This window comes from Paraphaeosphaeria sporulosa (assembly GCF_001642045.1).
Source record: "Paraphaeosphaeria sporulosa strain AP3s5-JAC2a unplaced genomic scaffold CC84scaffold_5, whole genome shotgun sequence".
Classification (NCBI taxonomy): Eukaryota; Fungi; Ascomycota; class Dothideomycetes; order Pleosporales; family Didymosphaeriaceae; genus Paraphaeosphaeria; species Paraphaeosphaeria sporulosa.
This window is the reverse complement of record NW_017253364.1, coordinates 1,695,054-1,721,454: the sequence shown is the minus strand read 5'-3', so window position 1 is coordinate 1,721,454 and position 26,401 is coordinate 1,695,054. Positions and strand designations below refer to the sequence as shown.

Genomic DNA, 26,401 nt, shown 5'->3' with positions numbered 1-26,401 from the left:
CGGTCTCGGCTGCAATGTCCTGGGCCGCAGTGGGAGTGGAAGTCGCGTCGTCGGCCATAGCTTCTTCAACGGTCTGCGCGGCACGTCGTGGCGGCTGGAGGGCAGTGAAAAGGGCGGGCGCACGTCGCGACGGGGGATGCGGAAGCTGCGCGCCGAACACGGAGGCGATCAAGAGCGCGACGGGGGGATTTGGTAATGAGTGTGGGGTTGGTTGGGATGATGCGCTCTGGTGGTGGCCGTCGCGAGTCGACGCGATACTTTTCCGCTTAGCCAGCCAGCGGATGCGCCTTGGGTCACGTGCTGTTCTTGGCCGCTGCGCCGCCCCATGCAGACGTCTGCGCGACCGGGAGCGATGCAGGCCAGCCGAGGTGTTCGCCTTGAGCTTCCGACGCTGGCCACCGTCTTGCGTCTTTCTTGCGTCTGCGTCCACCAACCCACTCTGCACGCCGGAATCTTTCTTTTGTTGTGTAGCTACTGCAATTGAAGCCCGCCATGTTCTCAGTCGCCCGCAAATCCGCCCTCTGCCAGGCGCGCACCCAGCTCCGCCTGTCGCAACCCGTTACCGTCCCACAGTACTCTGCCCTCGCCCGGCTCCTGTCGACACTGGCTGTCCTCGAGCAAAGAGATGGAAAGCTTAACCCGGCATCGCTCTCCGCCATCACAGCCGGAACCAAGCTCGGCGGCTCGGTAACAGCCTTTGTCGCCGGGAGTGGGGTCAAGTCTGTGGCGGACGAGGCGGCCAAGGTGAAGGGCATTGAGAAGATCATATACGTCGAGAATGGCGCGTACGAGAAGGTACGAGTGGTAGTCGTCCCATGTGCGCCGTTGCTGATGATTGTCACAGGGTCTGCCTGAGAACTATGCTCCGCTGCTCGTCGAGAACATCAAGAAGGGAGGTTTCACACACATCTTGGCCGGACACTCCGCTTTCGGCAAGAATCTGCTACCTCGCGTGGCTGCACTACTCGATGTGCAGGCCATTTCAGACATCACCGCCATCGAGAGCGAAGACAGTAAGTGGGGGCAACTGCTACATCGCTGTCTGTACTGACTCACGTCGCAGCATTTGTGCGCCCCATCTACGCAGGCAATGCCATCCTTACCGTCCAATCGTCCGACTCACAGAAAGTAATCACCGTGCGCGGCACCGCGTTCCCGGCGCCCGAGCTTGAAGGTGGATCCGCTGCCGTTGAAGAGGGCGTAGACCCCAAGGTTGAGAGCACTTCGGAATGGGTATCCGAAGACCTGGCCAAGTCAGACAGGCCTGATCTTGGCTCGGCGGAGAAGGTGGTGTCTGGTGGCCGTGGTCTCAAGTCCAAGGAGGAGTTCGACCGCCTCATGCCCCCGCTGGCAGATGCACTTGGCGCCGCCATTGGAGCTTCCCGTGCTGCTGTCGACAGCGGCTTCGCCGACAACAGCCTGCAGGTCGGACAGACGGGCAAGAACGTTGCGCCGAAGCTCTACCTCTGCGCTGGTATCTCAGGTGCTATTCAGCACTTGGCAGGTATGAAAGACAGCAAGGTCATCGCCGCCATCAACAAGGATGGCGATGCGCCTATCTTCCAGGTCGCTGATGTTGGCCTGGTTGGCGATTTGTTCGAGAAGGTTCCGGAGCTCACTGAGAAGCTTAAGTCGCAATAGGCTCGCGCATGACAAGGAGGGTCACAGCCGAAGAACGACGAACCAATACGCCTAAACAAGGACTGCTGCATGTCCTTGAAAATATCATCTACAAAGCCAAACGAAGATTAAGAGCCACGCGCTGCATAAGCTGCTTTATGCCCTGCCCGTGTGCGGTACATTCTGCAACAGCATATGAAACGGTTGCGAGTAGGTTGACTGAGTTTGCGATTTGACTGCAGCGTAGTTCTTGTATATACTCCTTATACGTTCAGATGACGCATTTCCTCCATTGCAGGTCGGACATCAAACTATTTCGTTACCTTGTGATAGGTCCTGCATCATGTTCTGATGGGTGGTGCATATCCGTGTCCAATCGGGTACAAAAGCTTGTGAAAGCTTGGTAGAAACCCGTGGTGACGCAAGACGCACGGTCGCGAAGCGATCCGCCGCGTGAACTGTGGCCCAGCGCCAGTCGTTCCTCCCGTAATAGACTTGACCCACAAACGTGGTAACCTACTATTACAGCATGTGCTCTTTTAGACTCAAGTCTCTGGGCCATAATCTCGACATCAACCCTGCTTTTGTTTTTACCCTACGCTTCGTATCCGCCTCCGCAGTCCTAGTTAGTCTTTGTTCCCTTCTAGCGCCGTTACTCAGCACCCGCACTTGAACCTGCATCTATCACCAACTCCTACTAATTACCGTTATTCAGCACCCGCACTAGAACCTGCATCTATCACCGACTCCTGATAATTACCGTTCTCCACACCAACGAACTACCATTCATCTGCTCTATCGTGCTCTTCTGAGCAACTCCTACTAGGAAGGTTCGAGGTCACTCCACCAGACCATGGCTCCAAGACGCCGATAATACAGCGAGCGCCAACCAGTTCCTATCGTTCCGTTGAAACAATGACCTCTGTATCTCCAAACTCTTTGCCCTATGTTTCGGGGACAGAGCTGCCGCGAGTCTCTGAAGGCGAGACCATCCGTCGCAGTAACGAGCAAGACGAGAAGGAGGAGGAAGAGGCGCAAGAACCGCTCGCGAAGAAGAGGAGCAGGCTGATGTTTTGGAAGAAGTATGAACAGGGTGAGAAGAGGTGCGTGTGCTCTGAACTTGCATGCAGTACTACTCTCTTTTGAATGAAAATCGGATGCACAAGTTTCACCATGAGAACGGCGTTGAATGCGATTAGTATCTGCATCCGACTCTGTACAGTCACATCACTACAAAGTACAGTAAATGTGGTGCTAGTGTCAGCTGTAATTCTGTTTGAGATTTCTCATCAAGAAGAACATGATAGCGGCGTTCTTTGAATTTTGGTTCGAGCTTTGCTTGCTTACGGTGTTGAGTCCTCTCTGTGCTTCTTCGCACCTACCATGCGATGTGCTAACATTACTGCAGTGACTGGTGGTTCGCATCCACTGGCATTCCTTTGCTCGCTGCTACTCTCGGACCGCTGGCTAATATCTCATCGCTTGTCGCCCTTGTCACATCATGGCGCATGAATGTGTACATTGACGGTCAATTCGTCGAGGAGCTTGAAGGGAAGTCCTTCGCTGACCCGAGATGGTAAGCTATGAGCAGGGGCAGCTACAAATCTCAATCTTGAATCCATTTGTCGGCGAGGTTACCTATATGCCCTGGCCAATAACAATCACCAACAATGAAGAGGATACTGACGTGCATCTAGGTGTTACTACTTCAACGTGGCCTCCCTGGTTTGTGGTTTCCTGGGTAATATATTCCTCCTCTTCAATTTCACGCAGCGTATTCGATACATTATCGCTTTGCCTGCTACGATCATCCTCTGGTATCTCGCGACCGGTTTTCTCATCGGGATAACAGTGAGCATGGAGATCTACGCACCGCCTAATCGCCCCTACGAAACCTATACGCAAGGCTTCTGGTATGCCGTCGCCGCAGCCTCTTTCTACTTCTTCTGCTCCATGCTTCTGATGGTCAATATGCTCGGCTTCTTCCTCGGACACTACCCAGACAACTTCGCTCTTTCCGATTCCCAGCGCACGCTCATCCTACAAACAATGGTATTCTTCATCTGGCTTGGGGGTGGCGCAGCAGTTTTTATGAAGATCGAGGATAGTGCCGGGCAAGGCTGGGAATACGCCGATTCTCTATACTTCTGCGACGTGACTGTCTTGACGGTTGGCTTTGGAGATTTCTACCCTACCACCGATCTAGGGAGGGGTATCGTGTTTCCCTTTTCCGTTGGCGGCATTATTACGTTAGCTCTGATCGTGAGCTCGATATACAAATTCATGCGCGAACTGGGCGAGGAGAATATCGTCATGAAGCATACCGATCGTATGCGGCAAAGGACCGCCGATCGCAGCGTTACCACCTCCTTCGATCTCCGCCAGCGCGAACATGCTGAGCGGCACCTCATTCGTAGACGCTCGCTTAAGGAAAGAGAACGCCCAAAGATTAGTGCTCCTACCGAGCTGAGGGAGATGCGCACTGCTATGGGGAACACAGTTAGGAGGGCCACTTTCAGGCCACTGCCGAACGCACTCACCCCAGGGAGGAATAAGAAGCAGCGCGTGATTCTGCTCAAGGAAGAGAAGGATCGGTTCCTTGCAATGCGGGGAATTCAACAGAAGTCGAAGAAGTACAGGCAGTGGCTAGCGCTGTTATTTTCAACGTTTGCCTTTGGAATCTTGTGGTGTGTCGGTGCGGTGGTGTTTTGGCAGGTAAGTCGGAGGCAAACGTACACCACATCCGTCGCTTGCGTGTATATGCTAAAACCTTAGCAGGCGGAGAAGAACACCCAGGGCATGACCTACTTCGAAGCCCTCTACTTCTGCTACATCTCACTCTTGACCATAGGCTACGGTAAGTTATCTTCGTTCCAGGAGAGCCAAGATACAGGCCGTATACTCATACTTCCACAGGCGATCTGGCACCCAAGTCAAGCGCCGGCCGCTGCTTCTTCGTCATCTGGAGCCTTATCGCGGTCCCCACAATGACAATCCTCGTCTCCGACCTCGGCGACACCGTCGTCTACAAATTCCATCGCTGGAGTGATAAATTCGCCGACTTCACTGTCCTCCCTAAACAAGGCATATGGCGCACCTTCCTCGACAAGCATCCCTCGCTATTGCGCCTGGTGCAGAGGCTGCAGAAAAAGATCGCGGACAGGAAGGCGAGGAAGAGGGTGGAGAGGGGGTTCGAGCTGGATGATCCGGATCAGCCCGTCGAGAATCCGGGGTGGGATACCCAGACTAGGGATATTTCTGCTGCTGAGGCGCAAGTAGATGAGTCGCCTGTTGAGGCTGATAATAGGGCGACTGCGCCAACACTGCCTGTCCTCGCGGAGGAAGCAGAGCAAGATGCCCTTGGGAAGTCGCCGAGTCCCAAGGCTGTTGCACACCACCTCGCGCTCAGCATCAAGCGCGTTGCCGCTGACATGTACGTGAAACCCCCCGCCCCTCCCTCTCTATACACCTTTCCATACATATAGACAAGCTGACCAGCCATTTCTAACAGGCACCTTCCCAAGCCTAAACGCTACACCTTCGAGGAATGGGTCTTCTTCGTGCGGCTGATCCGCCTCACAGGAAACAAAACCGGATCCCGCGGCGATGAAGATGAGGAGGATGAGGAAGGGCTCGTCGAGTGGGACTGGATTGGGCCGGATAGTCCGTTGATGAGCGGGCTGAGTGAAAGCGAGTGGTTGTTAGAGAGGCTGTGTGAGAGTTTAATTCGGTTGGCGAAGAAGCCGTACAATGTGAGGGGTGAGGTGAGGCTAGAGACGGGCGAGGGGGTGGATGGAGATGATCGGGTGATCAGGTGGGCGGGTGATGAAAACGATCCGAGGGATGAGCAGAGGCTGGACAAGGTTGCAGGTGATACTAATGATGGAGACCCGGGTCGGGCAGAAGATCGTGGCACCGGTGCTGGAGATGTAACATGAGAGTGGATACTAGAGTAATGCAAATATCAGCGTCCAGGGCATGAGTGCACTGATATTTGATGTGATTTTCCCAGGAGCTTCTACTGCAGCCATACTCAATGATTCGTGCTCCAGTCCTGTTTGTCGCTATTGCGTTCTTCGCCTTCCTGCCCTTCCCCACACTCGACACCGATCAACCCCGCAGGTGCATCCTCATCAAAGGCACTCTGCGTCAACAGCGTTTTGCGGAAATGTGCGGGGGTATATCCGAAGCATGAAGCGTGTGCCCGCCTTGCATGGCACCTATCCTTTCCTTTCACTCAAGCATTGTTGCCACCACCTCCACCTCCACCCCTCCCACGACCCCGTCCACGCCCACGCATGCCCCTTCCTCCCCGGTCTCCACGATGCCCATCTCCCCTCGAGTGCATACCACCCCGTCCGCCCCTCGACGCCTGCTCCTTCGCCTGCTGCTCCTTGACCACATCAACAATCTCGTCCGGCACCCGCAGGTATTTTATCTGCGTCCAACCAATCAGCACCACTTCCACTTCAGCTCCCCATGAATCCAGCATGGACAGGACGTACCGTGCTACCGCGGACGTATATCTCCGCCAACCGCCAGAACTTGTCGCCGTCTGCACTCGTCTGCACAACTTCCTTGAGTGTGAGATTCATCCACGTGTCGCAGTTGACCAGCAGGCCGTTGAGGGTTTCGCCGCTCTTGAGCTCGACGAGCATGGGGTGGCCGACGGCGGCGGTGAGGAGGCCGAGGGGGAGCTGTGGATCACATACACGTCAGGAAGAGCACTTTGCGCCGGGGCAGATATCGTGACGTACCATGGCGGTGGCGCCCGCAGGGATCTGTGAGCTGGATAGGGAGATCTGCGCGATCGAATTACGGAGGAGAGCAGGCAGTAAGAGGGAGTGCGCTCATAGAATCGACTGGGAATGGTGATGGAGTTTAGGTGGGCTGTCGTGCCTGCGGTTTGCGGGAGGGAGCTCGGGCCTTTGCTTGGCGCTTCGCGTCTGCATTGCTACGCCGCCTACACGTAGAAAGTTAACAGTATATCAGCAAATGGGCAAAATATACGCGTATATTGATCGTGCAACAGCAAGCTGGCGATATGTATGTTTGATCTCACAGCCCTGGGGGGAATGATGCGAATCACTCACCGTGTGCTGCTCGTGGCTCTGATCCATCGAGCACACGACCTATCCGTATGGTAACTATCAGTGGCTGACACCCGTACCTTGCAACGCATCCTGAGGCTGGTGATCTAGAACAGCATCCGTGCGATACTTGAAACACTCTCCTATGCCAACAGCAGGCTGCATACGTAAGCTGTAGGTACTATCTTAGCGCTCCTTCTATCGCACCATGTGGTCGAGCAATGACATGCTTCCGAGTGGATCGTTGGACATTCGGTGTACCTTGCTCGGAGTACTCTTTCTACTCAAGGAGTTTCAAACTTTGGCCGCAAGTTCGCCGGTTTGAGAGTGCACTGGCTGGTCAGGCGTGGGAAGATGCTCCGACGGGAACGGAGCAACTATGGTACCTATGGTACGGAGGACACCAGTTTACTCGTGCCACATGGCCTTACACATGCAAACACTCTGGCGTCACGTTTGTTATCTTCTCGTTTCTACAAATACAGACCGTTCATTCACTTGAGACAAAGTTTTCGTGTTTGAATCCTTACGCGCAGGGCTGAACGGGGAGCGGATGTGCTGCGCCCCACTGCCGCTGACTCTTCCGGGCTGGACACGCGTCCACTCAAGTGCTGATGCTCGCGCGCCTGCGCCCCCATTAAACATCACGCCCTCCCTGAGTTGGCTGGTGCCTGATCCTGTTCAGAGGCCAGCTTTGCCGTCCTCGCTCGACAGCTGCTGCTCGTGCCTTTCGCGTTGCTGTGTGCAGGCTTACCCGCCGTTCCTTTCTCTGCACTCGCTTTTCTTTCATTTTCCAAACCATGAGGTTTTCCAGGAAGCTCCTGGTGGCCTGTGCCCGGGCTCTGCCAGCGCTCGCAGCTGCTCTTCCTTCCGAGGGTACCCGGTCAGATGTTGCACGTCCAGAGCGGAGCGAGCAGCTTCTGGAGTTGGGTACGTCTTTATATCTTCCCACTTTTGCCATCTCTAGGCAGCTGCTAATACCACCAAGACTCGCAGGAAGACTATGCCCTAGCGACCTTTACCGTTCCATGCGCTGGGTGTCTGGGCACGAACCATGATGACGAGTCCATCGTAAGGCCCACTTCAGGCAACAAAAAGTGACCTCACCGCTTACAACTCCTCCAGGTTCTAAGCGTCAAAACTTACACCAACGATCAACCTTGTGGCGTTTCAAACATCACTTTGAACGGAGCTTACCTCCCTCAAGAATGGAACGGTGATCTTGCATCTGGATCTGGCTCTTACACTGGTGTCACCGACATCGAAGAGAATGCGTGGTTCCTCCAACACGACCTTGATCTCGAGTGGGAGAGCGCATGTCTTCACGGCGAAGCAGAGACCGATGTCAGCGCCCAAGTCTTGACAGTGAACATCAAATCTATTGATGGAAAGGCATTGAGCTCACCGTACCCTGGTTTCACCCTATCTTTCAAGCAGGCGTCCCCGCCGGAGCTTCTTCGCCTCCAGTCCAAGCCAGACCTTATTGCCAGCTCAGGTGCACACGCCGAGTCTTGGCGCAACCCTCCTAAACATCTGCGCCTTTCCGTTCCTGAGCAGGGAGTAGAGGCTTTCGGACCGCCAGGCCACTCTCCGCTCGAAGACGACATCCGTGAACTGAAGGCTCTCGAAGCTGAAGCGGAAAAGCTACACAGAGCCATCACAGAGAAGAAAAAGTACATTGAATCCCGACTCAGAAAGGAAGCACAGAGCTTCAAGGAAGAACTACGCAAGTGTGAAAACATCACCTGCGTTGCGAAGACCATCGCAAGTGGAGCTCGGGGTGCATGGAGGATCCTCTACGTCCGCTTCCGACCCAGTCCCCACCATCACCACGGCCCACCACCAATGGGTCGTCCAAAGGACGATGGCTTCCATCAAGTATGGCGACCAGGCAACAACAAGCAGGGTAATATCCAAATTGCGTCTGATGGTGCCCCCCCTCCACCACCACCGCCACCACCACCTCCTCCTCCGCCACACCACGATGGCTCTGACCATCCACCGCCGCCTCCACCTCCGCCACACGCGCACCACGGTGCACCGCGCATGCCACCACCTGAATCACCCTTCGTAATTGCTATGGAGATAGTCCTCGGCCTCTTGTGCTGTGGTTGCATCTTCACCGTGATCCGACACCGCTGCAGCAGCCTCCGTACCCGCACCGAACGCGCCGCCGCGCGCGAAGAACGTCTCACCGCACGCGAATACCGCCGTGCCGCCCGGCGCTACGCAATTCGCAAGTGGTGGCGCGGCAATTGGCGCGACCAAGAGCGCATCGAGGACTACGAGGAGAAACGCAGCCTCATCCAGCACCAAGAAGACGTGCTCGAGGACGTCATGCAAGAGGAGATCCGCCAACTGCGCGCAGCCCACGGCGTGGTCAATGACCTCGTCAGCTCTGCCGAGGAAGGCCGCGTCGTCACCTACCCGCACAACTACTGCCCCTGCTCCCGCTCACATCCCGTCCCACAGGCCCCGTACTCCCCGCTATCCACAGCGTCAACGTACCCACCCACATCCATTCCCGAACTCCCGTCTCGTCCGCTGTCGCGGACAGACAGCCTCCCCGGATACCGCTCCGACGCGTCGGGCTCGCCGCCCGCCTACGAAGAGGATGAGGATGTGTCCGACAGCGTCGCGAACGGATTCCGCCACTACTCATCCGCCGCCTCCACCTCGAGTTCGAGCTCGCGCTGGACGCCCGACTCTAGCATCATCGACGTGAGTCCGCGGCCCAGCGCGGAGACGCTGCGGTATCCTGAGATCGCGGAAGCCGCCGAGTTCGCGGAGAGCAGCGAAACCGTGTTTGACGCGAAGAACTAGTTCAGCGGGATGTTTTGTGTCTTTCCTTGAATGCTTGATGCCTTTGGGTGGTGTTGGTGCGCTTAGTTTACACGCACGCGTCACCGCAGCGTCTGTCTGTTTGCTTTCTCTCCTGCTTCGCTTACTCTCTGTTCATCTGGCTAGGCGTTGGGTCGGCTCGGTTGGCGTTCGGATTCCCACTCGGTCGCTTGCTGTCGTTTCCTCTCGGGTCCTTTCATGCATTGTACGATTTCTGTAGCATGCCCTCTTCCTCCATTTTCCGGCGCAAAACGATCTCGCAAAAGCAACAGCATGTGCGAGTGGGGGAGGGGCGAGACTATCGATTATGGACGCCCGACTAATAATAATCACAGGTCTATGTGATGTAGTATATATATGTATGTCGAAGTAGAGTAGACGTGCAGATAAATACAGGCCGCGATCATGCTTGAGCACGCGGAGCCTTCAAACAAACCAATCAACGAACGAGTGCCATCCTTATGTGTCTCCAAATGCTGTGTCTATTGTTTGTCCAGTACAATAATATACAAAAGCTCGCTCTTGAAGCGATATCTACACGTATGCTATAGCGCACCAAAAGTCCTTGCCTGTCTTTACCGCCTCCGCAAATACCAGTTGAACGCCAGCTGTCCAGTCTCGATATGGAACGGCGTCGGGACCTCCGCAAGACCCGGCCGCGCAACAGGGTGCCGCAGATACACCGCCGCACACACATTCTGATTGACCTCCAGGTACCGTGGTATAAACGCAAACGCAGGCATGTAGTCCCTTGGCCGCCAGGGCGTCGCATATGGCGCGGACGCATCGCGCTTGTTCCATGTGGAGATGTGGTCGTGCTCAAGCTTGAGCTTCTCAAACGCGTCGCTCAGCTTCTTTTGGTCCTCGGGGGACATCATCGGGGTAGGCTCCTCCTCGGCAGTGGGCGCCAGCTCGGCGCGACGGGCGTTCAGTGCGTCTTTAAGAAACGCGAACTGAGTGTCTAGCGTGGATACGGTTTCAGGCGTGGCCTTGCCCCAGAGGCTGACGGCCTTGCGGACAGTCTGGCGGAAGGCACGGAACTTTTGCTTGTCTTTTGCGCCGACATCTTCCGCAAGGACGTTCTCGACGTCGAGCATGAGGGACTGCATGTGCTCTTTGAGTTCTTTGGGTGTGGGCTCGTCGCGGCTGGCAACGGTGCTGGTTTTCTCCTTGGGGTTGTGGGCCGCCGCTGGGTTCTCTTCGCGGGCTTTGGCGCGCTCGGCGGCCTTTTCTTTGGCGATCTTTCGGGCGGTCGAGGACCGCTCTTTCCGGGCACCGGTGGCGAACATCACGGAAGAGGGCTCGACTTGGAACATGTCGCCCGGATTGAGCATGTATCCGGGGTATGGCATCTGCGGTTGTTAGCTTTCCCTATCGCGTGACCCATCCCGAGCACAGAGACGCCGACCAAGGTGTCGTACCTTCTTTCCGTTGACTTTGACCAAGCCATGGACGACGAATTGTCTCGCCTGGCGCACACTACTTGCGAAGAGTGCCCTGAAGATGGCTGTGTCCAGTCGTCGCTCGATGGGGTAGTATGCCATCTGCATGTACGGCGTCTGCATTGGTGTTCGCTCCTTGTCGCTTGAATCCGCACCAGCACCTCGTCCGGCAGCCTGTTCTGAGCCATCATATCTAGCCAAGTATCTGTGATCCATCGGCACCACGGCGGGTAGGTTTCTCCTGAACAGACGCTTCCACTTCTTCTCCCGGATCTGCTCGCCGTGATACGCACGCGTGTCGGACTTGGCCTTCCATTTCTGCTGGAAGTATGTCTTCGCTCCTGTGTTCGGGGCCCTCAATTGTGATATGCTGTATAGCGACCAGCGTGACCAATCCTGCCTGACTTTCTATTGCCATGTCAGTGCTACCCAGGCGCGGATCCATCTGAAGTTCATTGGGACTGACCAGCTTCTTCAGCGAATGGAATCTCGGCTTCTTCCTCATGGTGGGCGGTGGTCAATGGGTGGACAATAGGAAGAGTCGAAGGGCGTACGTTCGCCCTTCGACGATACGGGACATGGACGCGCTCAATGGCCGCACGGACCATGCTAAAACTTCGACAGGCAAGAGCTACCCCCGCTAGCGTTGCGCGAAAAGTCAATCTGCTCCCCACCTACTCGCACCTTTGTCGAATATCTTTGCGCGCATACTCACAAGGTTGCGCAGTCACATTTCAATCGTACATATACAGCTGCACTGCAGCAAACATGGCCGACACTCAGCCTGCCGCCGAGGCGCCCGCGACCAACCCCGCCGAGGTCTCCAAGAGCAACGAGTCTACCGAGACTGTCGCAAAGCCCGAGACCACTGCCAGCGCAGAGTCTGGCGACAAGGAGGGTGCCAATGGCACTGCTGAAGCAAGCAAGGAGGCGGAGTCATCCACGAAAGAGAAGGACGACCGCTCAAACGGTCGCCAGTTCGACAATAGGCGCGGCGGCCGTGGTGGACGCGGCGGAGGCAAATTCGGAGGCAATAAGCCCTTCCGCAAGTATGCTGACCTTGGGAATCTACTTTGGGTCTTGACTCACATTCGCACAGGCGCAATGACGAATTCGAGAACTTGCCCGAGTCGGATGACCCCAACGAAATCAGGCAACAAGTGAGCTTACTGGCGCACCGAATCGCAACCTTTCCTGACAAACCTAGGTCGAATTCTACTTCTCTGTTGCCAATTTGGCGACTGATGAGCATCTCTTCAAGGAGCTCGAAGGTCCTCGCAATGCGCCCGTCTCAATCAAGCACATCAGCCAGTTCAAGCGCATGCGCCGCTTTACGCCCTACTCTGCCATCGTGAATGCGCTTCGCGAGAGTGAGGACCTTGTCGTCGTCGACGATGGAGAGTTCGCCGGCACTGGCAAGGAGGCCGTCAAGCGCAAGGATCCCTTGGTCGTACCCAAGCGCGATGGTGACGAAGAGTACCCGCCTACCGTCGATGAGCTCTTCAGCCGCATCTACAAGAAGAGTCTTAACAAGCTCGAGAACTGCATCTACGCGAAGGGTTTTGCAGGCGAGGGTGAGGATGTCGGCCAAATCCCCCTCGAGCAATTCTTCCGACCTTACGGCGCCGTCATGATTCGCAAGCGCCGCGAAGAGGATGGTACTTGGAAGGGCAGCGTCTTCGTCGAATTCGACACCGAAGAATCTGCGAACCAGTTTCTCGCTCTTGACCCCAAGCCGAAGTACAACGATAACGAGCTTACGATCATGTCCAAGAAAGACTACAGCGAGATGAAGTGCAAGGAGAAGGGCATCACCCCGGAGTGGCTTAAGACTGAGGAAGAGCGCAACAGCAGCGGCCGCGGACGGGGTCGTGGCGGCTTCCGCGGTGATCGTGGTGGCCGTGGTGGCCGTGGAGGTCGTGGACGAGGAGGACGTGGCGGCCGTGGAGGTCGTGATCGTGATGATCGCCGGGATCGCCGCGACCGCCGAGACCGCGACGGCTCTGCCGACAACGATGACTGGAAGAAGCGCCGAGACAACTTCCAGGACCGGGATTCCAAGAAGCGTAGCCGTGACGACAACGACGCTGCCGGAAGCCCTAAGCGCTCCAAGATTGAGGTCAAGGAGGACGCGTAGACGAACACCTCGTCTTTTAGGTGCCTTCATATCACACCTGCGCCCGTGCCACTGCCTCATTTCGCTCCGATCGGATCTGGCAAACATATATTTATCCGCTACTCCCCGACTGCCCTACATGGATGATATCTCATTATTTGCGTTCAGAATAAACAAAAACGGCGTTGGTGGCATGCACATTCATGGTTGTCTAAAAGATACCATCTTTTCCGGGCGGGACGAACCAGTTTTCATGTTTCATAGCATAGCAGTATTTCTACGCCGCTGTATGATAGCCCATGATCTGATGCTCTGTGACGACCGGTGAGCACCAACGAAATATGCTTTTCGACCTGCTATTCTTGATCACTGGTGGTTCATGTTGGATGACCTTGCCTCTCCATACTCGTGTGATTGGAGTGGAAATTGCAAAGAGGTGATGTCTACCGCCATGAAAAAGTGACAACGAAATTGTTGCTATTACAGCAACATTGCACGCAAAACCCATGTAGATCTTATCGAGCATCTCATGCAAGTATCCGGCATCCGTGACTTATCTCCGAGGCACTTTCCTTATTTGTAATCCCACAGTCTCTGTCCTGTAGACTATGCCGCATCAGTGTTACTTCCGTGCAGTTGCAGCAGGCGCACATGCATGGTGGATCAAAATCTAAGGTTACTGAGTTAGGTGTCAACTGTACTCGGTATACCCCAGGATATGTCGAAGGTACATCGCAATTTCCGCAAACCTGCGTTGACAGAGCGTTTGAATGGGTTGAATTTCCACTCGCTTAGTGGGATCCAGTGTGGGAGGGGAAAAAGGGCGGAGGTTGGGCGCTTGTAAACCAAATCGTACCGCGGCTAGCGAGCTCAGTACTGTCCGTTGATCTTCAAGTCATGTTCGTATTGAATTGACCTGGTTCTGAAGATGTTGCATAGCCCTCGTTAACTGTGACTCTTGCAACGATCCGCATCAATAAGCTGCTGCTGGTTCAATCTGAATGGTGGCGACCCCTGCGCTCGCCGCGGCCCAATCGAGCAGCTCGGGCTCCTGCGTCGGGGCAGAAGACGGAGTCGCTGAGTGAATTCAAAAGCTCTCATGAGTCACAGAGAGAGTATTTCAACGAGCTTCACGGGTGAAAATAGACTGGTTGCTTGTTGCTGAAGCTCCCCGATGTATCCAGCATCACACGATGACTCCCTGGTGGCATTTTATGGGCGATGGGCACGGTGCACTATCCCGAATTAGGCGATAGCGCTTCGCACTCGACGCCCCACCTTGCCCGCACCACCTGCAAAACTCCTCTCTGCCCGCCCACTTCCCTTCTTGCCCTCGCCCACCACTTCACCCGCCAACTTTGCGCCCGGGGGTTCTTAAAGCGTGCCTACCTTTGGTCTGCACCACAGAGCTCTCGAATCCAATTCCAGCGCCTCTTCCCATCTACTAGCCCCTCCGCGCAGGTGCGGGGTACTTGAACATTTCTTACACGAGAATTTTCGGGTAGAACAACCCACAACACCGCCATCATGGTCAAGTAAGTCCATCTCCATCGCTGCCGCTCGCCTTTGCGAACGCAGAACATGCCGCTCTGTCCTTGCGGCATCTGGTCGAGCACGATGCTAACAGCCCGCTAGCTTCACCGTCGAGGAGGTACGTAGCGCCCCGCCACACATCGAATCAATATGCATATCTGGAGGCAAGGAATGAAGGACGGATGCTAACTAGCATGGCAGATCCGTGAGCTCATGGACAAGGCGTCCAATATCCGTAACATGTCGGTTATTGCTCACGGTAAGTGTTCTCGATGCCCCGCTTTAGAGACTACGTAACTAACAACCCACTTCAGTCGATCACGGAAAGTCCACCCTCACCGACTCGCTCGTCCAGCGTGCCGGTATCATTTCTGCAGCGAAGGCTGGAGAAGCGCGGTTTACGGATACGCGAGCGGACGAGCAGGAGCGTGGTGTGACGATCAAGTCCACCGCCATCTCCCTGTACGCCCAACTCCAGGACGAGGAGGACCTCAAGGACATCCCCGTCAAAGTCGAGAAGAACGACTTCTTGATCAACTTGATCGACTCGCCCGGTCACGTTGACTTCTCGTCTGAGGTCACCGCTGCCCTCCGTGTCACTGACGGTGCCCTTGTCGTCGTCGACACCATCGAAGGTGTTTGCGTCCAGACTGAGACTGTCCTTCGTCAGGCTCTTGGTGAGCGTATTAAGCCCGTCGTCATCATCAACAAGGTCGACCGTGCTCTTCTCGAGCTCCAGCTCACCAAGGAGGATCTGTACCAGAACTTCTCCCGTGTCATTGAGTCCGTTAACGTCGTTATCGCCACCTACTATGACAAGACTCTTGGTGATGTCCAGGTGTACCCCGACAAGGGTACCATTGCTTTCGGTTCCGGTCTCCACGGCTGGGCTTTCACTGTCCGCCAGTTCGCTTCGCGTTACGCCAAGAAGTTCGGTGTCGACAAGAACAAGATGATGGAGCGTCTCTGGGGCGACAGCTACTTCAACCCCAAGACCAAGAAGTGGACCAAGAACGGTACCCACGAGGGCCAGCAGCTTGAGCGTGCCTTCAACCAGTTCATCTTGGACCCCATCTTCCGCATCTTCAACGCGGTCATGAACTTCAAGACCGATGAGATCCCCAAGCTCCTCGAGAAGCTTGAGATCAAGCTCACCAGCGACGAGAAGGATCTCGAGGGCAAGCAGCTCCTCAAGGTCGTCATGCGCAAGTTCCTTCCCGCTGCCGACGCTCTTCTTGAGATGATGATTCTCCACCTGCCGTCCCCCGTGACTGCCCAGAAGTACCGTATGGAGACTCTCTACGAGGGTCCTCACGACGATGTCAACGCCATCGGTATCCGGGACTGTGACCCCAAGGGTCCCCTCATGCTGTACGTCTCCAAGATGGTGCCCACCTCCGACAAGGGACGTTTCTACGCTTTCGGTCGTGTCTTCTCCGGTACCGTCCGCTCCGGTCTCAAGGTCCGCATTCAGGGTCCCAACTACACCCCCGGAAAGAAGGAGGACCTGTTCATCAAGGCTATTCAGCGTACCATTCTCATGATGGGTCGTTTCGTCGAGCCCATCGAGGATGTGCCCGCCGGTAACATTCTCGGTCTTGTCGGTGTTGACCAGTTCTTGCTCAAGTCTGGTACCCTCACCACCAACGAGACTGCCCACAACCTCAAGGTTATGAAGTTCTCCGTCTCTCCTGTCGTCCAGCGCTCCGTCGAGGTCAAGAACGCTCAGGATCTTCCCAAGCTCGTCGAAGGTCTTAAGCGTCTGTCCAAGTCCGACCCTTGCGTCCTGACCTTCATCTCCGACTCCGGAGAGCACGTCGTCGCTGGTGCTGGTGAGCTCCACTTGGAGATTTGCTTGAAGGATCTCGAGGAGGACCACGCCGGTGTTCCCCTCCGCATCTCCGACCCCGTCGTCCAGTACCGTGAGACTGTCAACGGCAAGTCCAGCATCACTGCTCTGTCCAAGTCGCCCAACAAGCACAACCGTCTTTACGTCATTGCTGAGCCTTTGGACGAGGAGGTCTCCCAGGCCATCGAGGCCGGCAAGATCGCTCCCCGTGACGATTTCAAGGCTCGTGCCCGTGTCCTTGCTGACGAGCACGGCTGGGATGTCACCGATGCCCGTAAGATTTGGTGTTTCGGTCCCGACACCACTGGTGCCAACTTGCTCGTTGACCAGACCAAGGCTGTGCAGTACTTGAACGAAATTAAGGACTCCGTTGTCTCTGGTTTCCAGTGGGCCACCAAGGAAGGTCCCGTTGCTGAGGAGCCCATGCGTTCCATCCGCTTCAACATCCAGGATGTCACTCTCCACGCTGATGCCATTCACCGTGGTGGTGGTCAAATCATCCCTACCGCGCGTCGCGTGCTCTACGCCGCCGCTCTCCTTGCCGAGCCTGCTCTCCAGGAGCCCGTCTACCTCGTCGAGATCCAGGTGCCCGAGCAGGCTATGGGTGGTATCTACGGTGTGCTTACCCGGAGACGTGGTCACGTCTTCGAGGAGAACCAGCGTGTCGGTACTCCCCTCTTCAACGTCAAGGCTTACCTCCCTGTCAACGAGTCCTTCGGTTTCACTGCCGATCTCCGATCAAACACTGCCGGACAGGCCTTCCCTCAATTGGTCTTCGACCATTGGCAGGTTCTCCAGGGTGGCTCGCCGCTTGACAACACTACCTTGCCCGGTAAGATCGTCGCCGACATGCGCAAGAGGAAGGGTATCAAGCTTGAGGTACCGGGTGTTGAAAACGTAAGTTCTGCTCTTCCCATCGCTAATCACCAGTATGCTAACTATCTGCACAGTACTACGACAAGCTATAGAGGAACAGTGGCAAAAGCACTAGATTTCCTTTATTCGCGGCTTGTGGGCAAAGAGCGGTTTCGAGTCTGCTCATGATCGCTGGTCGCTGTATACCATCACGACAAAAGTTCCTCAAGTAGGCAACCAGAGCAAGAAAATGTCGGTCCGAGCAGATGGCTCTTGATCGCGGATGTCTTTTGGGGGTTCGACGCCTGACACGGATAATGACCCTCGTTTCCTAGCATGTTCTCTCTTGTGATGTAGTGTTGATAAATAATCGAAACTATATTACAATCACATGTTCGCACCTATGGACAATAGAAAACATTACTGGGCCGAAGCATCCAGTACAGATTTTGCGAATTCCACGTGTCCGTTCTGCTGCGTTCGTAATATGTAGGTAATATGACTACCTCTAGTTGGTTGGTGCCTGGGCAAGTATGCAGAGATGCTTACCTACTGCGAACACGGTCTGACTAGTTTCAGGAAATCGAAAGATTGTTTGTTGCCCAAAGAGGATGAATCTGTAGGCCCCTTTGCCGGCTGTGTGTTACTTGGAATTGTCTTCCCACTCCGCGAATGGGTCATAGTCGCTTTGCCTCACAATCTTCGGCCTATCAGTGATCGAACCGGAAATTCCCAGGGATGAGGAAGATGTGGCGGAGCATTCGCAAGCGATACTTCAACTTGGTCGCCCTTGCATATGCATACTCCCCCGCCAAGTCTGTTTGAGTACACGCGAAAGCCCACCTCTCCAAGGACGATCTCTGCGTGTATGCCTTTCTCGCTTCAGTGCGCCCTCATGATCTTATAGGCTCCATTCCATTGTTCATATAATGCTCATGGCTTCCCGGTTTGCAATAATCTTAGTCTTTGTCCTGATCGGCTACCACACCAAGGACATTCACACAATGTATTCAATCAATCAGAAGAAGTAGACGACGCGACCTTGAGCGAAAACGCAGCCGTGAGCGACAACGCCACAGTTTACACCCCGCCTGTGACGGAAGAGAAAGACCACTCTTACGCGTAGGATACTTCGTTGATGCAAGACGTTCATCATGGAGGAGAAGAAGTCGGGACAATTTCTTACTCTTCTTGATGGCAACGTGAGCTTGTCAATCAGAGATATCGGAGGGCCCTGCGTATGTTCCAGTACATCTGACAGCCTCATGTGTGACGGTGGCTCATGGCAGCACGTAATACAGCAGAGGAAATCCGAGTTCTTGACTTTAGACATCCGGCATCTTTACCATTGCTTCATTTCTCACGACTTGCTCTATCTCTGGCTATTCGAACGCGTTTCCTCACGTTAATCATATCGGGTTCATCCTATAAAACTCATCCCATAAAACTGTTACCACGATGGTTGTTGCAGGAGGGATCTATTTGAGGATGATCATTTGACGGCCATCCTCACACCAGCGGCGACCACCGAAGCCAATACCCGATATGTTTCGGAGCAACTGATCAAATCTAAGGCTTCAGTCCATGCCCTGGCAAACTTTCATTATTGGAGACAACAACTCGGGCCATGTGCTCACCCTCTTTAACGGAAACTACGACATGCTGATTAGAGAACACATTAGGGGCACGATGTGGTCGAGTCAATGTCAATAAGATACTTGTGTTAGACGAACGAATGCTATTGCACACACGCGCCTTCATCTGCATACTCCCGTGCTGCATTACTTTTACATACGCCCCAGATCCTCCCAAGTTATGCTCTCAGGAACATCCGTCCCACTAACAAGAGATGAAATAGCTTCCATTAGCGCTTTTTCCTAGCTGTTGATTGCAGAATATTCCGCCCTCCCACCGAACGCCGAAGCGCTGGCCACCCTTCTTCCATACATCTGGTTCAATACACCTTAGACGGTGGTGCTTTTAGCTGTTTCGCGTCGCGCCTTCCCTCATACCCTTCTCATACACTCTCTTTAGCCTTCTTTGGTGGCTCCGGCTACATGGTCTCAGTCTTTCTCTCGCGTTAATGTTTATAAGCGTGGGGCAGCTTTCATGGAGTCTCAGTCTTTCATCAGTTTTATATACACTCTGTGACGTATCTTTCAGAGGGCGGCTTTCAGGGGGTCTTTGGGTAAAAAGAAAAGTGGGGATGACCTCGCGAATGGTCACTCACCCCACAAGCGAAAATCTATGCAGACAAAAACATACAACAGCGGGGATTCTCGCGCCCTCACGGATCGCAATACTAATCCGCCGGTACACTGCTTATATATGGCTGAGCGGACGGGAAGCCTAGTTTTCAGTGTCCTATGGTCGTATGTGGGAATCATAGGCCATAATTGGGTATGTATTCCTTAGAGATGAAGGCTCTGACCTACTCTCTCCTCTCTGAGCTGTTCCTATGTCGCCGGAAGATACGCAGAAAGGATGAGTTTCTGCCTAAGCCAAGCTGAGATTGACTGGTGAACGCTTGGTTGAGATCATGTTGCGGAACGCCGAATCCAAACGATGACAGCGATGTGTTGCCACCAAATTTGATACTATTCTCTACAAATTCCGGATTGAACCCATCACTATCCTTCCGAGTACTAATTGATTTGTCAGTAGAGGATTTTACAGCGTCTTATGCGCCGCCACAGATTGTCAGCAACGCCCTTTAACGCCAAATTCACGATGGGTTCCAGGTGTGCAACAGTTGCCGCGCTGAGGCACGTTCGTGAGTGAGGGGATTCGATTCTGATGGTCGTGATTGGAAGGGCATTCAGCTACGTGACAGTGAATACTAAGGGTGCCTAGCGCCGACCTGAAACGTAATGCTTGCCCGTGATTTGCTGTTGCAGCCGAGCCCTAATTTAAGCGCCTACCTCCTTCCCAGCTCCTCTCTAAGTGTTTCAATGTTGGCTGGGCTGTACCGCAATGCCACATCGCAGGACTACCTCGAACAGGCGCTTGCGATCACCTGGAATCGCGCCATTGTTCAAGTAGAGTCTCTGCAAGTGACATCGGCAGCACAAGCTTTGGAAGTAAAAGACCTTGCCGGACTGGGCCACCTGAAGCAACACAGGGTGTCGCCATTGCTGTTTTGTACGGCTGCAGTGTTCATATGGTCTTGCGACCGGGTCACGACTCGTATGAGCCGGTGTGTGGCCTTCATATGTAGTAATATGGACGGACAAGCTGTTCAAGATACCGAACACGAAAATTTGTATTTAGAAAGTATACAAATAGCCATTGGATCTCTCAATGTAGGCTACGCTAGTCTTATACTAATGTGTGAGTATTGGCTCCCTCCGCATTGCTATACGTACGCTGAATCGGCTGGTTGATCTCTCGATTGGCAGCCTATAACTCAGACTCAAGGCTTTCGTCCTGCCTCAGCACGAATTCAGTGTCCCTCAGAGCAATGACTTCTATGTTTCCTGCTGTCATCGTTGCATCATGTATGAGCATATGATCTCAAAATTCACGCTTTCCTTCAACTTCATAGTGCCGAGGCGACGGTGCAAGAGTTTGAGTGCAGTACCGTTGCTCACAGAGTGGGGTAATTGATGTATCTCAAATAAAAGCGCAAGCTCAGTGTCACCCCTGCTTGGATGATTTACTCAGACATACTCTGTTTATGTATGGCTGATGCCATCATAGTGGGAAACAATCATGATCAACTATGGGTTGCGAAGAAAAGAAAATAGTAAATCGTTGAAATGACGGATCGTTTACTCACGTCATCCCCGCCGATCAACCACCTTAATACAGTGTTGCAGTACTGACGCAGAGGGAGAACATGTATACAATAACTTCATTCCCTCTCACGCTGCCCTGCAGCACGTGCTAAAGTACTGACGAGAAAAAACAGGTGTATATATACATGTACATCGGAATCGTGGTCAAAGGCGATTTTTCAGGCCGTTACAAGACGCTATTTGGCTGTCGGATGATTTCAAATCATTGATTGGTCAGGCGCGGACTCACAGCCCGAATTTTCGAGGCGTGGACCCCCTCCGTGCGTTGCGAATGTCCGAGCTGATGGAGACACATACAATGTCGTAATGAAGCCAAGTGCAAGAAGTAGGCGATTCATGAACCCCATATGATCCAAGCTTAATCTGGCTAAGAATTTGTCATTCTCCGAGCGTGCATCCGTCCTCAGTTTATCACCATTGCTTTGCCCAATGTACAAAGAGATGCTGTTTTTCCTCTTAGTAAGTTGTATTGGTTGATACTCGTTGACTCCTGTAAGAATAATCAGTGTTAAAGGGACCTTGTGTCACCTTTACTTGTCCAAAGGTCTTTACCTGTCGTCCTGTCCTTTTCGATATCTTGTTTCTTGCGGATATCAACTTTGCCGCTCTCTAGATCGTATACTATAGCTCTATCCCAGCTCCCAGTCCGCGATGGCCGTTTGATGATAGGTTCTCTCTGTGCTGAATCTTGTCTGTGTATATCTGACATGGAAGGCGTGAATGAAAACTCCAACGTTTGAAGGTAATAGGCTCGGAAAAAGAGAAAGGTCTTCTCATATTCATGCAGTGGGAACAATTCTCAGTGCGTGTAGATAGTTGTTAGATTGGGGATCGTCCTCTTATAGGTTCGATCAAAGGACGGTGAATCAACAAGGCTGCGAAAGGCGGACTGTCTCGTGTTCCAGCCGCTCAGCCCGGAAAATGACACATGACACAACAATGCCGCTGATTACAGGCACAGGCAATTTGGCGCTCGTATCCGGTCCTCGTGGCTATTTACTGATAAAAGCCCCATCTCAACGGACACAGTCATTGTGTCGGTTTCGGCGAATAAGCCATGACCACGCCATGCGAAATTTGATGAAACATGCTTATGGTTGTAGCTCGCGGGACAACTAGAATCATTTTAATAAGTTCATTCCAGCTAGATGATTCTTGAAGTATTCGCGTGTGGCTTGCCAGCCGAGCGAGCGGATTTATTGCGCATTCATGAAGGTGGGTAAGATCACCTTATTGCGCATGGACCGGACAAGGCTGATGACGATTCGACAGGATGCATCCAATCTTCTGGCAAGCCAACCCTCCTTTATAGTTGAGTGGCTGATTCAGTGCTGCGTTGGTGTCAGGTTCAATCACCGGTTTGCACATCGGGAACGATAGTTCACTCCTTGTGGCCCTCTGCATTTGCTTTTGCAATTCGTAAATCTGTCCCACCCAAGAGCCTGAAAAATGTCATTGGTGCGCCGCGGTTGAGGGACCTCGAATCTGTGGAGGCTCAGCCTTTGGTTGTTGCCGCCTTTGCTCGCCTACAAGGCTGTGTGATGGCTCAAGCAACCATTCTACGAAGTGCACTCCCATGCTCGAGGCGGCTGAAAGACCCAGGCCTATATATCGTTATGCCGCAAGGCTAAAACCGTGAGACATGTTTAATATTGTATTCCCTTGTTACCAAGCGTGCATCGAACGTTACCACGAATAATGGACTCAAGTATCGCATCGGAGTTTTCAACCCCACCACAGCATGGACGCCTATCTCGCAGAGAAACTACTGCAACTATCGCTAGCCGTGATTGGCAAGAGCAAAACATTTTAAGCTTGGGTATGCGCAAATTGATCCTTGATTACGCTGAAACGCCGAGGCTGATAGCCATATAGATGGCGGCGGTATCCGCGGATACTGGACTTTACTCGTCCTTGAGAAATTGATGGAATATATAGGCGAGAGAGAACGGCTCGAGGAAGAACAAGGTTCAACAGCCGACCTTCACAGTTTCTTGCCAAACCCAGAACCCGCGAATGTCACGCAGTGCAATATTGATCCCAATACGAGCGTGCGCTATACAGCTGCCGTGAAGTTCCTTCCTTGTCACTACTTCGATTTTATTTGCGGGTCTAGCACAGGGAGGTTGGTTCTTTTCTAGTCACACAACGATGATAGTGTACTGACGAACGCAGTTTGATTGCAATAATGCTTTCACGTTTTCGCATGACGGTCAAAGATTGTTTGTGCGAGTATGAAAATATGAGTAATCAAATCTTCGGGAGGCCACGGTTGCTTTCCCAGCGGAACGCTCTTATCCCCGGATGGACAAAATACAGCGCTTCAAGAATGGAAAAGGCTTTCAAGAAAGTGACCACACGGCGATGCAACCAAGCCGACAGGAACGAGCTGGACTCTGAACGGGGTAATGAACCAGGATTCAAAACCATCAAGGGCACTTGTTCAATGTAGGTACTTCCGTCCAAGCGAAATTCGTTTTTCCAATGGTTTTACAGGTTTGCAACAACTATACGCGTGCGTAGAACAAAAGGCGGCTCAGGTAGCGAAAGATCCCTCTACCTCCTTAGGTCATACGATCACCAGAATACCTCCGATAAGACTCTAGAAGAGACGTATCCAATCCTGAATTTCGATCTCGCTGAATCGATGTCCATATGGCAGGTCGCTCGAGCAGCAACAGCCGCACCATTCTACTTCAAAGAGTTAGTCTTTCGCCCAAACGGTGAAAATTCGAGAGTTTCATATTCAGATGGTGGATTCGGACAGACTAACAACCCCACGGAAGTTGCAATTGAAGAGATCAATCTGCTTCATAGAGAAGGTAATCTCGGAGTCATACTGAGCATCGGAACGGCGAAAGCCGATAATAAAAGGGGAGGTAGTGGTGCCCGTGCTCACATAGAGCAAGCGTTCGAGACTGCTACAAACCCAAAGGTCGTACATCACAATGTTGCCAAACGGAGGTACCCTCATTATTGGCGATTGAACGATGAGAGCGGTCTTTATATATCACTCGATGACTGGAGACCCAGTTACTTCACCCGCCAGCCCGGCCATCGTACGATAAGTGTGATTAGGGAAAGATTCTCGGAATGGATGCAAAGGGCAGACGTGGTCCGCATGCTCGACACGTGTGCAGCGGAGCTCGTGAGCCGCCGAAGAAAACGGGCACAGCATGAACATCTCTGGGAACGGTTTGCGACCGGTATATCTCAGTTCCAATGTCGAAATCGAGAATGTAGCCAAAACGACGACTATTTTGCACATCGTGGGACGTTCGATAAGCACTGGGAGAACGAGCATAGCCAAAGCGAGGACGCTGAGAAGCTTAGAGAGCCTATGGTCACGCTATGGGAGTATCAAGCAAGACCCTGAAGACACCGCACGGGTTACATATGAGCGTTCAATGGGCACAGATGGTAATTCGCAATGTGCCTTTGGGGTATAAACATGTACATTATCTCTTTCCGGGTGACTCTTGTCATAGATCTCGTACCATGTAAGCCAAGCGTTACACATTTATGGTTCTTTAGCATACATAGTAATACATGTAACAAGATCAAGAGCTGAAGGCGTTGCGCTCTAGCAATGATACTGCGAGGCGAGCGCACCCTGTCGAAAACCACTTTGTCACCTTGCCCTTTATTGAGTCTCACATTGGTGGCCTCTGACCTTCTACTAAGTGATACAATTCCCAAACTCTGCGTTGAAACCTAAGGCAATTCACGCTTCAGGCGTTTCGTATTTGCGCGCAAATCGTATAGCCTACGTAGACTCTTATGATTCGAAGAAACCTGACAGTGCCTGGCCAAAATTCACAGACCGACCTCGGGCGGTGCAGGAGGAGGCTACAAGGCTGGAGCTCGACTTGGCCAATCATGGCGCAAAACCTGATGATTGTACAAGCCTCGACTCAGCCCCCTAGGCTCTCAGCCTCATAGCTTCCGAGGTCCGTCATGACCAGCACGTTCATGACACGTTCACTATCATGTCAGGTGTGGCTGCCAACACGTCCACTACGTTTGTAACGCTACAGCCTCTAATATCCGTTGATTCCAATTCCGCCGCGCCATCCCTGCGCTGCCTCAAAGCGGCGATGCAGGTGCTACGCACTTTCCAGCATTTTGGCAAGGTAAGTTGCAGAACGCTGAATATCATGAACAACAATGACACAAATTTAGCAAATCATACCATCCCTGACAACTCTTCTCGTCCATATCGCAACCATACCATACTACCGCCTCTACCAGTTCAACACCCGCTCCCCAATGCGCAACATCGCAAAACTCGCCTCCGAAGCTCCACCGGACGATGCCAAACTCCTCCACGCGCTCCTCTCCTGGCGCTCCCGAAAAATCACTGAATTTCAATTCACCACCATATCTGTAGGTCATCCGTTCTCGCACTAGCAGCCTTTCAACTTATAACCTGACCCCCAGTGCACCGTCCTAGCCGCCGCCGTAATCGGCGCCTTCTCCTGGACCACCGTCGAAGAAGCACACTGGCTCACCCACGGACTGTGGCACTCAAGTCTGATCCTAGCCGTGCTAGGAATCCTGCTCTCAGCCTCAGGAGTCACCGTGTTGTATATCCTCGGTCCGACACAGACGACCATCAAGCCGTACCGCTCCCGACTCATTCTGCAGAGATACAACCCTTTACTCTTGTCGAGAAGTAATGACTCGTCACAGCTTTTCGTCCCGCGACGGAAAATGATGTTCACATGGCAGGGCCCGCTCATGTTCATGTCGTACTCTGTGTGCACGTTTCTGGGCGGTCTAACGATACTAGTATGCACACCGCTGATCCGGTACCAGCATGGCGACAACTGGAATTCTGGACACAACGTACGCTCCGGCCTCTCACCTTTTCACTTTTCCAAGATCTAACGACCATCAGATAGCGGTTGTCTACTTAGTTGTTATGACATTGGCTGGCGCGCTGTTCGTCTTCTGCTCGTTTTGGATTTATCATTACGTTAGCCCAGGAGTGGACGGTGAGGACCACTTCGCTGAGAACAGGCTATGGAATGAGGAGGATGGAAATGAGATAAATTTGAGGGAGTTGAGCGGTCGGGGTTTACTTACGCCCATTGGTGAAGGTAGACCGGCGACGATGCATTATCGCCCGCGGGCCGCCCAGGAAGAAGAGTCGAAAGGTGGGCAGCGAGAATGAGGCATGAATGACCAAAAGATGGCGAATCCATACCTTAGGTTGTTGATCTTAAGAATGGCCCTGTTACACTACGTGGCAGTAC

At 53.3% G+C, this 26,401-nt stretch overlaps 11 protein-coding genes across 11 annotated transcripts; 8 read left to right on the top strand and 3 right to left on the bottom strand.

Moving 5' to 3' along the window:
• Window positions 1-367: 367 nt before the first annotated feature.
• CC84DRAFT_1145778 (electron transfer flavo protein-like protein subunit alpha) lies at window positions 368-1,946 on the top strand. Its single transcript, XM_018176526.1, has 3 exons — window positions 368-795; window positions 845-1,013; window positions 1,064-1,946. Exons 1-3 carry the CDS (start codon window positions 493-495, stop codon window positions 1,639-1,641), a joined length of 1,050 nt encoding a protein of 349 aa, XP_018036348.1. The 5' UTR covers window positions 368-492; the 3' UTR covers window positions 1,642-1,946.
• Window positions 1,947-2,535: 589 nt separating this feature from the next.
• On the top strand, window positions 2,536-5,558 carry CC84DRAFT_1092033 (voltage-gated potassium channel; the record flags this gene model as incomplete). The annotated part of the gene is made up of 6 exons (XM_018174426.1): window positions 2,536-2,723; window positions 3,029-3,196; window positions 3,318-4,335; window positions 4,396-4,477; window positions 4,537-5,053; window positions 5,132-5,558. 6 exons carry the CDS (start codon window positions 2,536-2,538, stop codon window positions 5,556-5,558), a joined length of 2,400 nt encoding a protein of 799 aa, XP_018036347.1.
• Window positions 5,559-5,857: 299 nt separating this feature from the next.
• On the bottom strand, window positions 5,858-6,317 carry CC84DRAFT_1090777 (Sm-like ribonucleoprotein; the record flags this gene model as incomplete). The annotated part of the gene is made up of 2 exons (XM_018174374.1): window positions 5,858-6,058; window positions 6,126-6,317. Coding segments are annotated over 2 exons (393 nt in total), but the record flags the coding sequence as incomplete, so codon positions are not given.
• Window positions 6,318-7,381: 1,064 nt separating this feature from the next.
• CC84DRAFT_742005 (uncharacterized protein) lies at window positions 7,382-9,994 on the top strand. The gene is made up of 3 exons (XM_018187262.1): window positions 7,382-7,640; window positions 7,699-7,781; window positions 7,836-9,994. The coding sequence occupies exons 1-3, from the start codon at window positions 7,511-7,513 to the stop codon at window positions 9,531-9,533; spliced, it is 1,911 nt and encodes a 636-aa protein (XP_018036345.1). The 5' UTR covers window positions 7,382-7,510; the 3' UTR covers window positions 9,534-9,994.
• Window position 9,995: 1 nt separating this feature from the next.
• CC84DRAFT_742611 (alpha-L RNA-binding motif-containing protein) lies at window positions 9,996-11,891 on the bottom strand. The gene is made up of 3 exons (XM_018187264.1): window positions 11,460-11,891; window positions 10,973-11,401; window positions 9,996-10,903 (listed from the first exon to the last, which is right to left on the bottom strand). The coding sequence occupies exons 1-3, from the start codon at window positions 11,496-11,498 to the stop codon at window positions 10,127-10,129; spliced, it is 1,245 nt and encodes a 414-aa protein (XP_018036344.1). The 5' UTR covers window positions 11,499-11,891; the 3' UTR covers window positions 9,996-10,126.
• Window positions 11,651-13,604, top strand: CC84DRAFT_1164386 (uncharacterized protein). The gene is made up of 3 exons (XM_018178477.1): window positions 11,651-12,042; window positions 12,093-12,153; window positions 12,201-13,604. The coding sequence occupies exons 1-3, from the start codon at window positions 11,762-11,764 to the stop codon at window positions 13,128-13,130; spliced, it is 1,272 nt and encodes a 423-aa protein (XP_018036343.1). The 5' UTR covers window positions 11,651-11,761; the 3' UTR covers window positions 13,131-13,604.
• Window positions 13,605-14,154: 550 nt separating this feature from the next.
• CC84DRAFT_1145760 (P-loop containing nucleoside triphosphate hydrolase protein) lies at window positions 14,155-17,685 on the top strand. Its single transcript, XM_018176525.1, has 5 exons — window positions 14,155-14,644; window positions 14,745-14,760; window positions 14,844-14,901; window positions 14,957-17,388; window positions 17,442-17,685. The coding sequence occupies exons 1-5, from the start codon at window positions 14,637-14,639 to the stop codon at window positions 17,457-17,459; spliced, it is 2,532 nt and encodes an 843-aa protein (XP_018036342.1). The 5' UTR covers window positions 14,155-14,636; the 3' UTR covers window positions 17,460-17,685.
• A 1,511-nt stretch (window positions 17,686-19,196) lies between these two features.
• On the top strand, window positions 19,197-20,113 carry CC84DRAFT_742089 (uncharacterized protein). The gene is made up of 2 exons (XM_018187263.1): window positions 19,197-19,746; window positions 20,008-20,113. The coding sequence occupies exons 1-2, from the start codon at window positions 19,594-19,596 to the stop codon at window positions 20,008-20,010; spliced, it is 156 nt and encodes a 51-aa protein (XP_018036341.1). The 5' UTR covers window positions 19,197-19,593; the 3' UTR covers window positions 20,011-20,113.
• Window positions 20,114-21,020: 907 nt separating this feature from the next.
• On the bottom strand, window positions 21,021-21,940 carry CC84DRAFT_1205624 (uncharacterized protein; the record flags this gene model as incomplete). The annotated part of the gene is made up of 4 exons (XM_018181987.1): window positions 21,696-21,940; window positions 21,441-21,633; window positions 21,125-21,146; window positions 21,021-21,065 (listed from the first exon to the last, which is right to left on the bottom strand). The coding sequence occupies exons 1-4, from the start codon at window positions 21,850-21,852 to the stop codon at window positions 21,021-21,023; spliced, it is 417 nt and encodes a 138-aa protein (XP_018036340.1). The 5' UTR covers window positions 21,853-21,940.
• Window positions 21,941-22,841: 901 nt separating this feature from the next.
• Window positions 22,842-24,519, top strand: CC84DRAFT_1205623 (FabD/lysophospholipase-like protein; the record flags this gene model as incomplete). Its single annotated transcript, XM_018181986.1, has 4 exons — window positions 22,842-22,962; window positions 23,019-23,268; window positions 23,319-23,591; window positions 23,667-24,519. 4 exons carry the CDS (start codon window positions 22,842-22,844, stop codon window positions 24,517-24,519), a joined length of 1,497 nt encoding a protein of 498 aa, XP_018036339.1.
• Window positions 24,520-25,132: 613 nt separating this feature from the next.
• CC84DRAFT_1259287 (uncharacterized protein) lies at window positions 25,133-26,399 on the top strand (the record flags this gene model as incomplete). Its single annotated transcript, XM_018184899.1, has 4 exons — window positions 25,133-25,276; window positions 25,326-25,529; window positions 25,584-25,991; window positions 26,044-26,399. 4 exons carry the CDS (start codon window positions 25,133-25,135, stop codon window positions 26,317-26,319), a joined length of 1,032 nt encoding a protein of 343 aa, XP_018036338.1. The 3' UTR covers window positions 26,320-26,399.
• Window positions 26,400-26,401: the final 2 nt, after the last annotated feature.

What these genes read in the sequence shown, in the direction of transcription:
- CC84DRAFT_1145778 (XM_018176526.1), top strand. Translation starts at nt 493, where the DNA reads ATGTTCTCAGTCGCCCGCAAATCCGCCCTCTGCCAGGCGCGCACCCAG. An exon ending in AGAATGGCGCGTACGAGAAG is followed by an intron (nt 796 to 844) that starts GTACGAGTGGTA and finishes TGATTGTCACAG; the next exon opens with GGTCTGCCTGAGAACTATGC. An exon ending in CGCCATCGAGAGCGAAGACA is followed by an intron (nt 1,014 to 1,063) that starts GTAAGTGGGGGC and finishes CTCACGTCGCAG; the next exon opens with CATTTGTGCGCCCCATCTAC.
- CC84DRAFT_742005 (XM_018187262.1), top strand. Translation starts at nt 7,511, where the DNA reads ATGAGGTTTTCCAGGAAGCTCCTGGTGGCCTGTGCCCGGGCTCTGCCA. An exon ending in CGAGCAGCTTCTGGAGTTGG is followed by an intron (nt 7,641 to 7,698) that starts GTACGTCTTTAT and finishes AATACCACCAAG; the next exon opens with ACTCGCAGGAAGACTATGCC. An exon ending in ACCATGATGACGAGTCCATC is followed by an intron (nt 7,782 to 7,835) that starts GTAAGGCCCACT and finishes CAACTCCTCCAG; the next exon opens with GTTCTAAGCGTCAAAACTTA.
- CC84DRAFT_742611 (XM_018187264.1), bottom strand. Translation starts at nt 11,498, where the DNA reads ATGAGGAAGAAGCCGAGATTCCATTCGCTGAAGAAGCTG. An exon ending in TCCATTCGCTGAAGAAGCTG is followed by an intron (nt 11,402 to 11,459) that starts GTCAGTCCCAAT and finishes ACATGGCAATAG; the next exon opens with AAAGTCAGGCAGGATTGGTC. An exon ending in TCAAAGTCAACGGAAAGAAG is followed by an intron (nt 10,904 to 10,972) that starts GTACGACACCTT and finishes TAACAACCGCAG; the next exon opens with ATGCCATACCCCGGATACAT.
- CC84DRAFT_1164386 (XM_018178477.1), top strand. Translation starts at nt 11,762, where the DNA reads ATGGCCGACACTCAGCCTGCCGCCGAGGCGCCCGCGACCAACCCCGCC. An exon ending in GGCAATAAGCCCTTCCGCAA is followed by an intron (nt 12,043 to 12,092) that starts GTATGCTGACCT and finishes ACATTCGCACAG; the next exon opens with GCGCAATGACGAATTCGAGA. An exon ending in CCAACGAAATCAGGCAACAA is followed by an intron (nt 12,154 to 12,200) that starts GTGAGCTTACTG and finishes TGACAAACCTAG; the next exon opens with GTCGAATTCTACTTCTCTGT.
- CC84DRAFT_1145760 (XM_018176525.1), top strand. An exon ending in CATGTCGGTTATTGCTCACG is followed by an intron (nt 14,902 to 14,956) that starts GTAAGTGTTCTC and finishes AACCCACTTCAG; the next exon opens with TCGATCACGGAAAGTCCACC.
- CC84DRAFT_742089 (XM_018187263.1), top strand. Translation starts at nt 19,594, where the DNA reads ATGCAGACAAAAACATACAACAGCGGGGATTCTCGCGCCCTCACGGAT.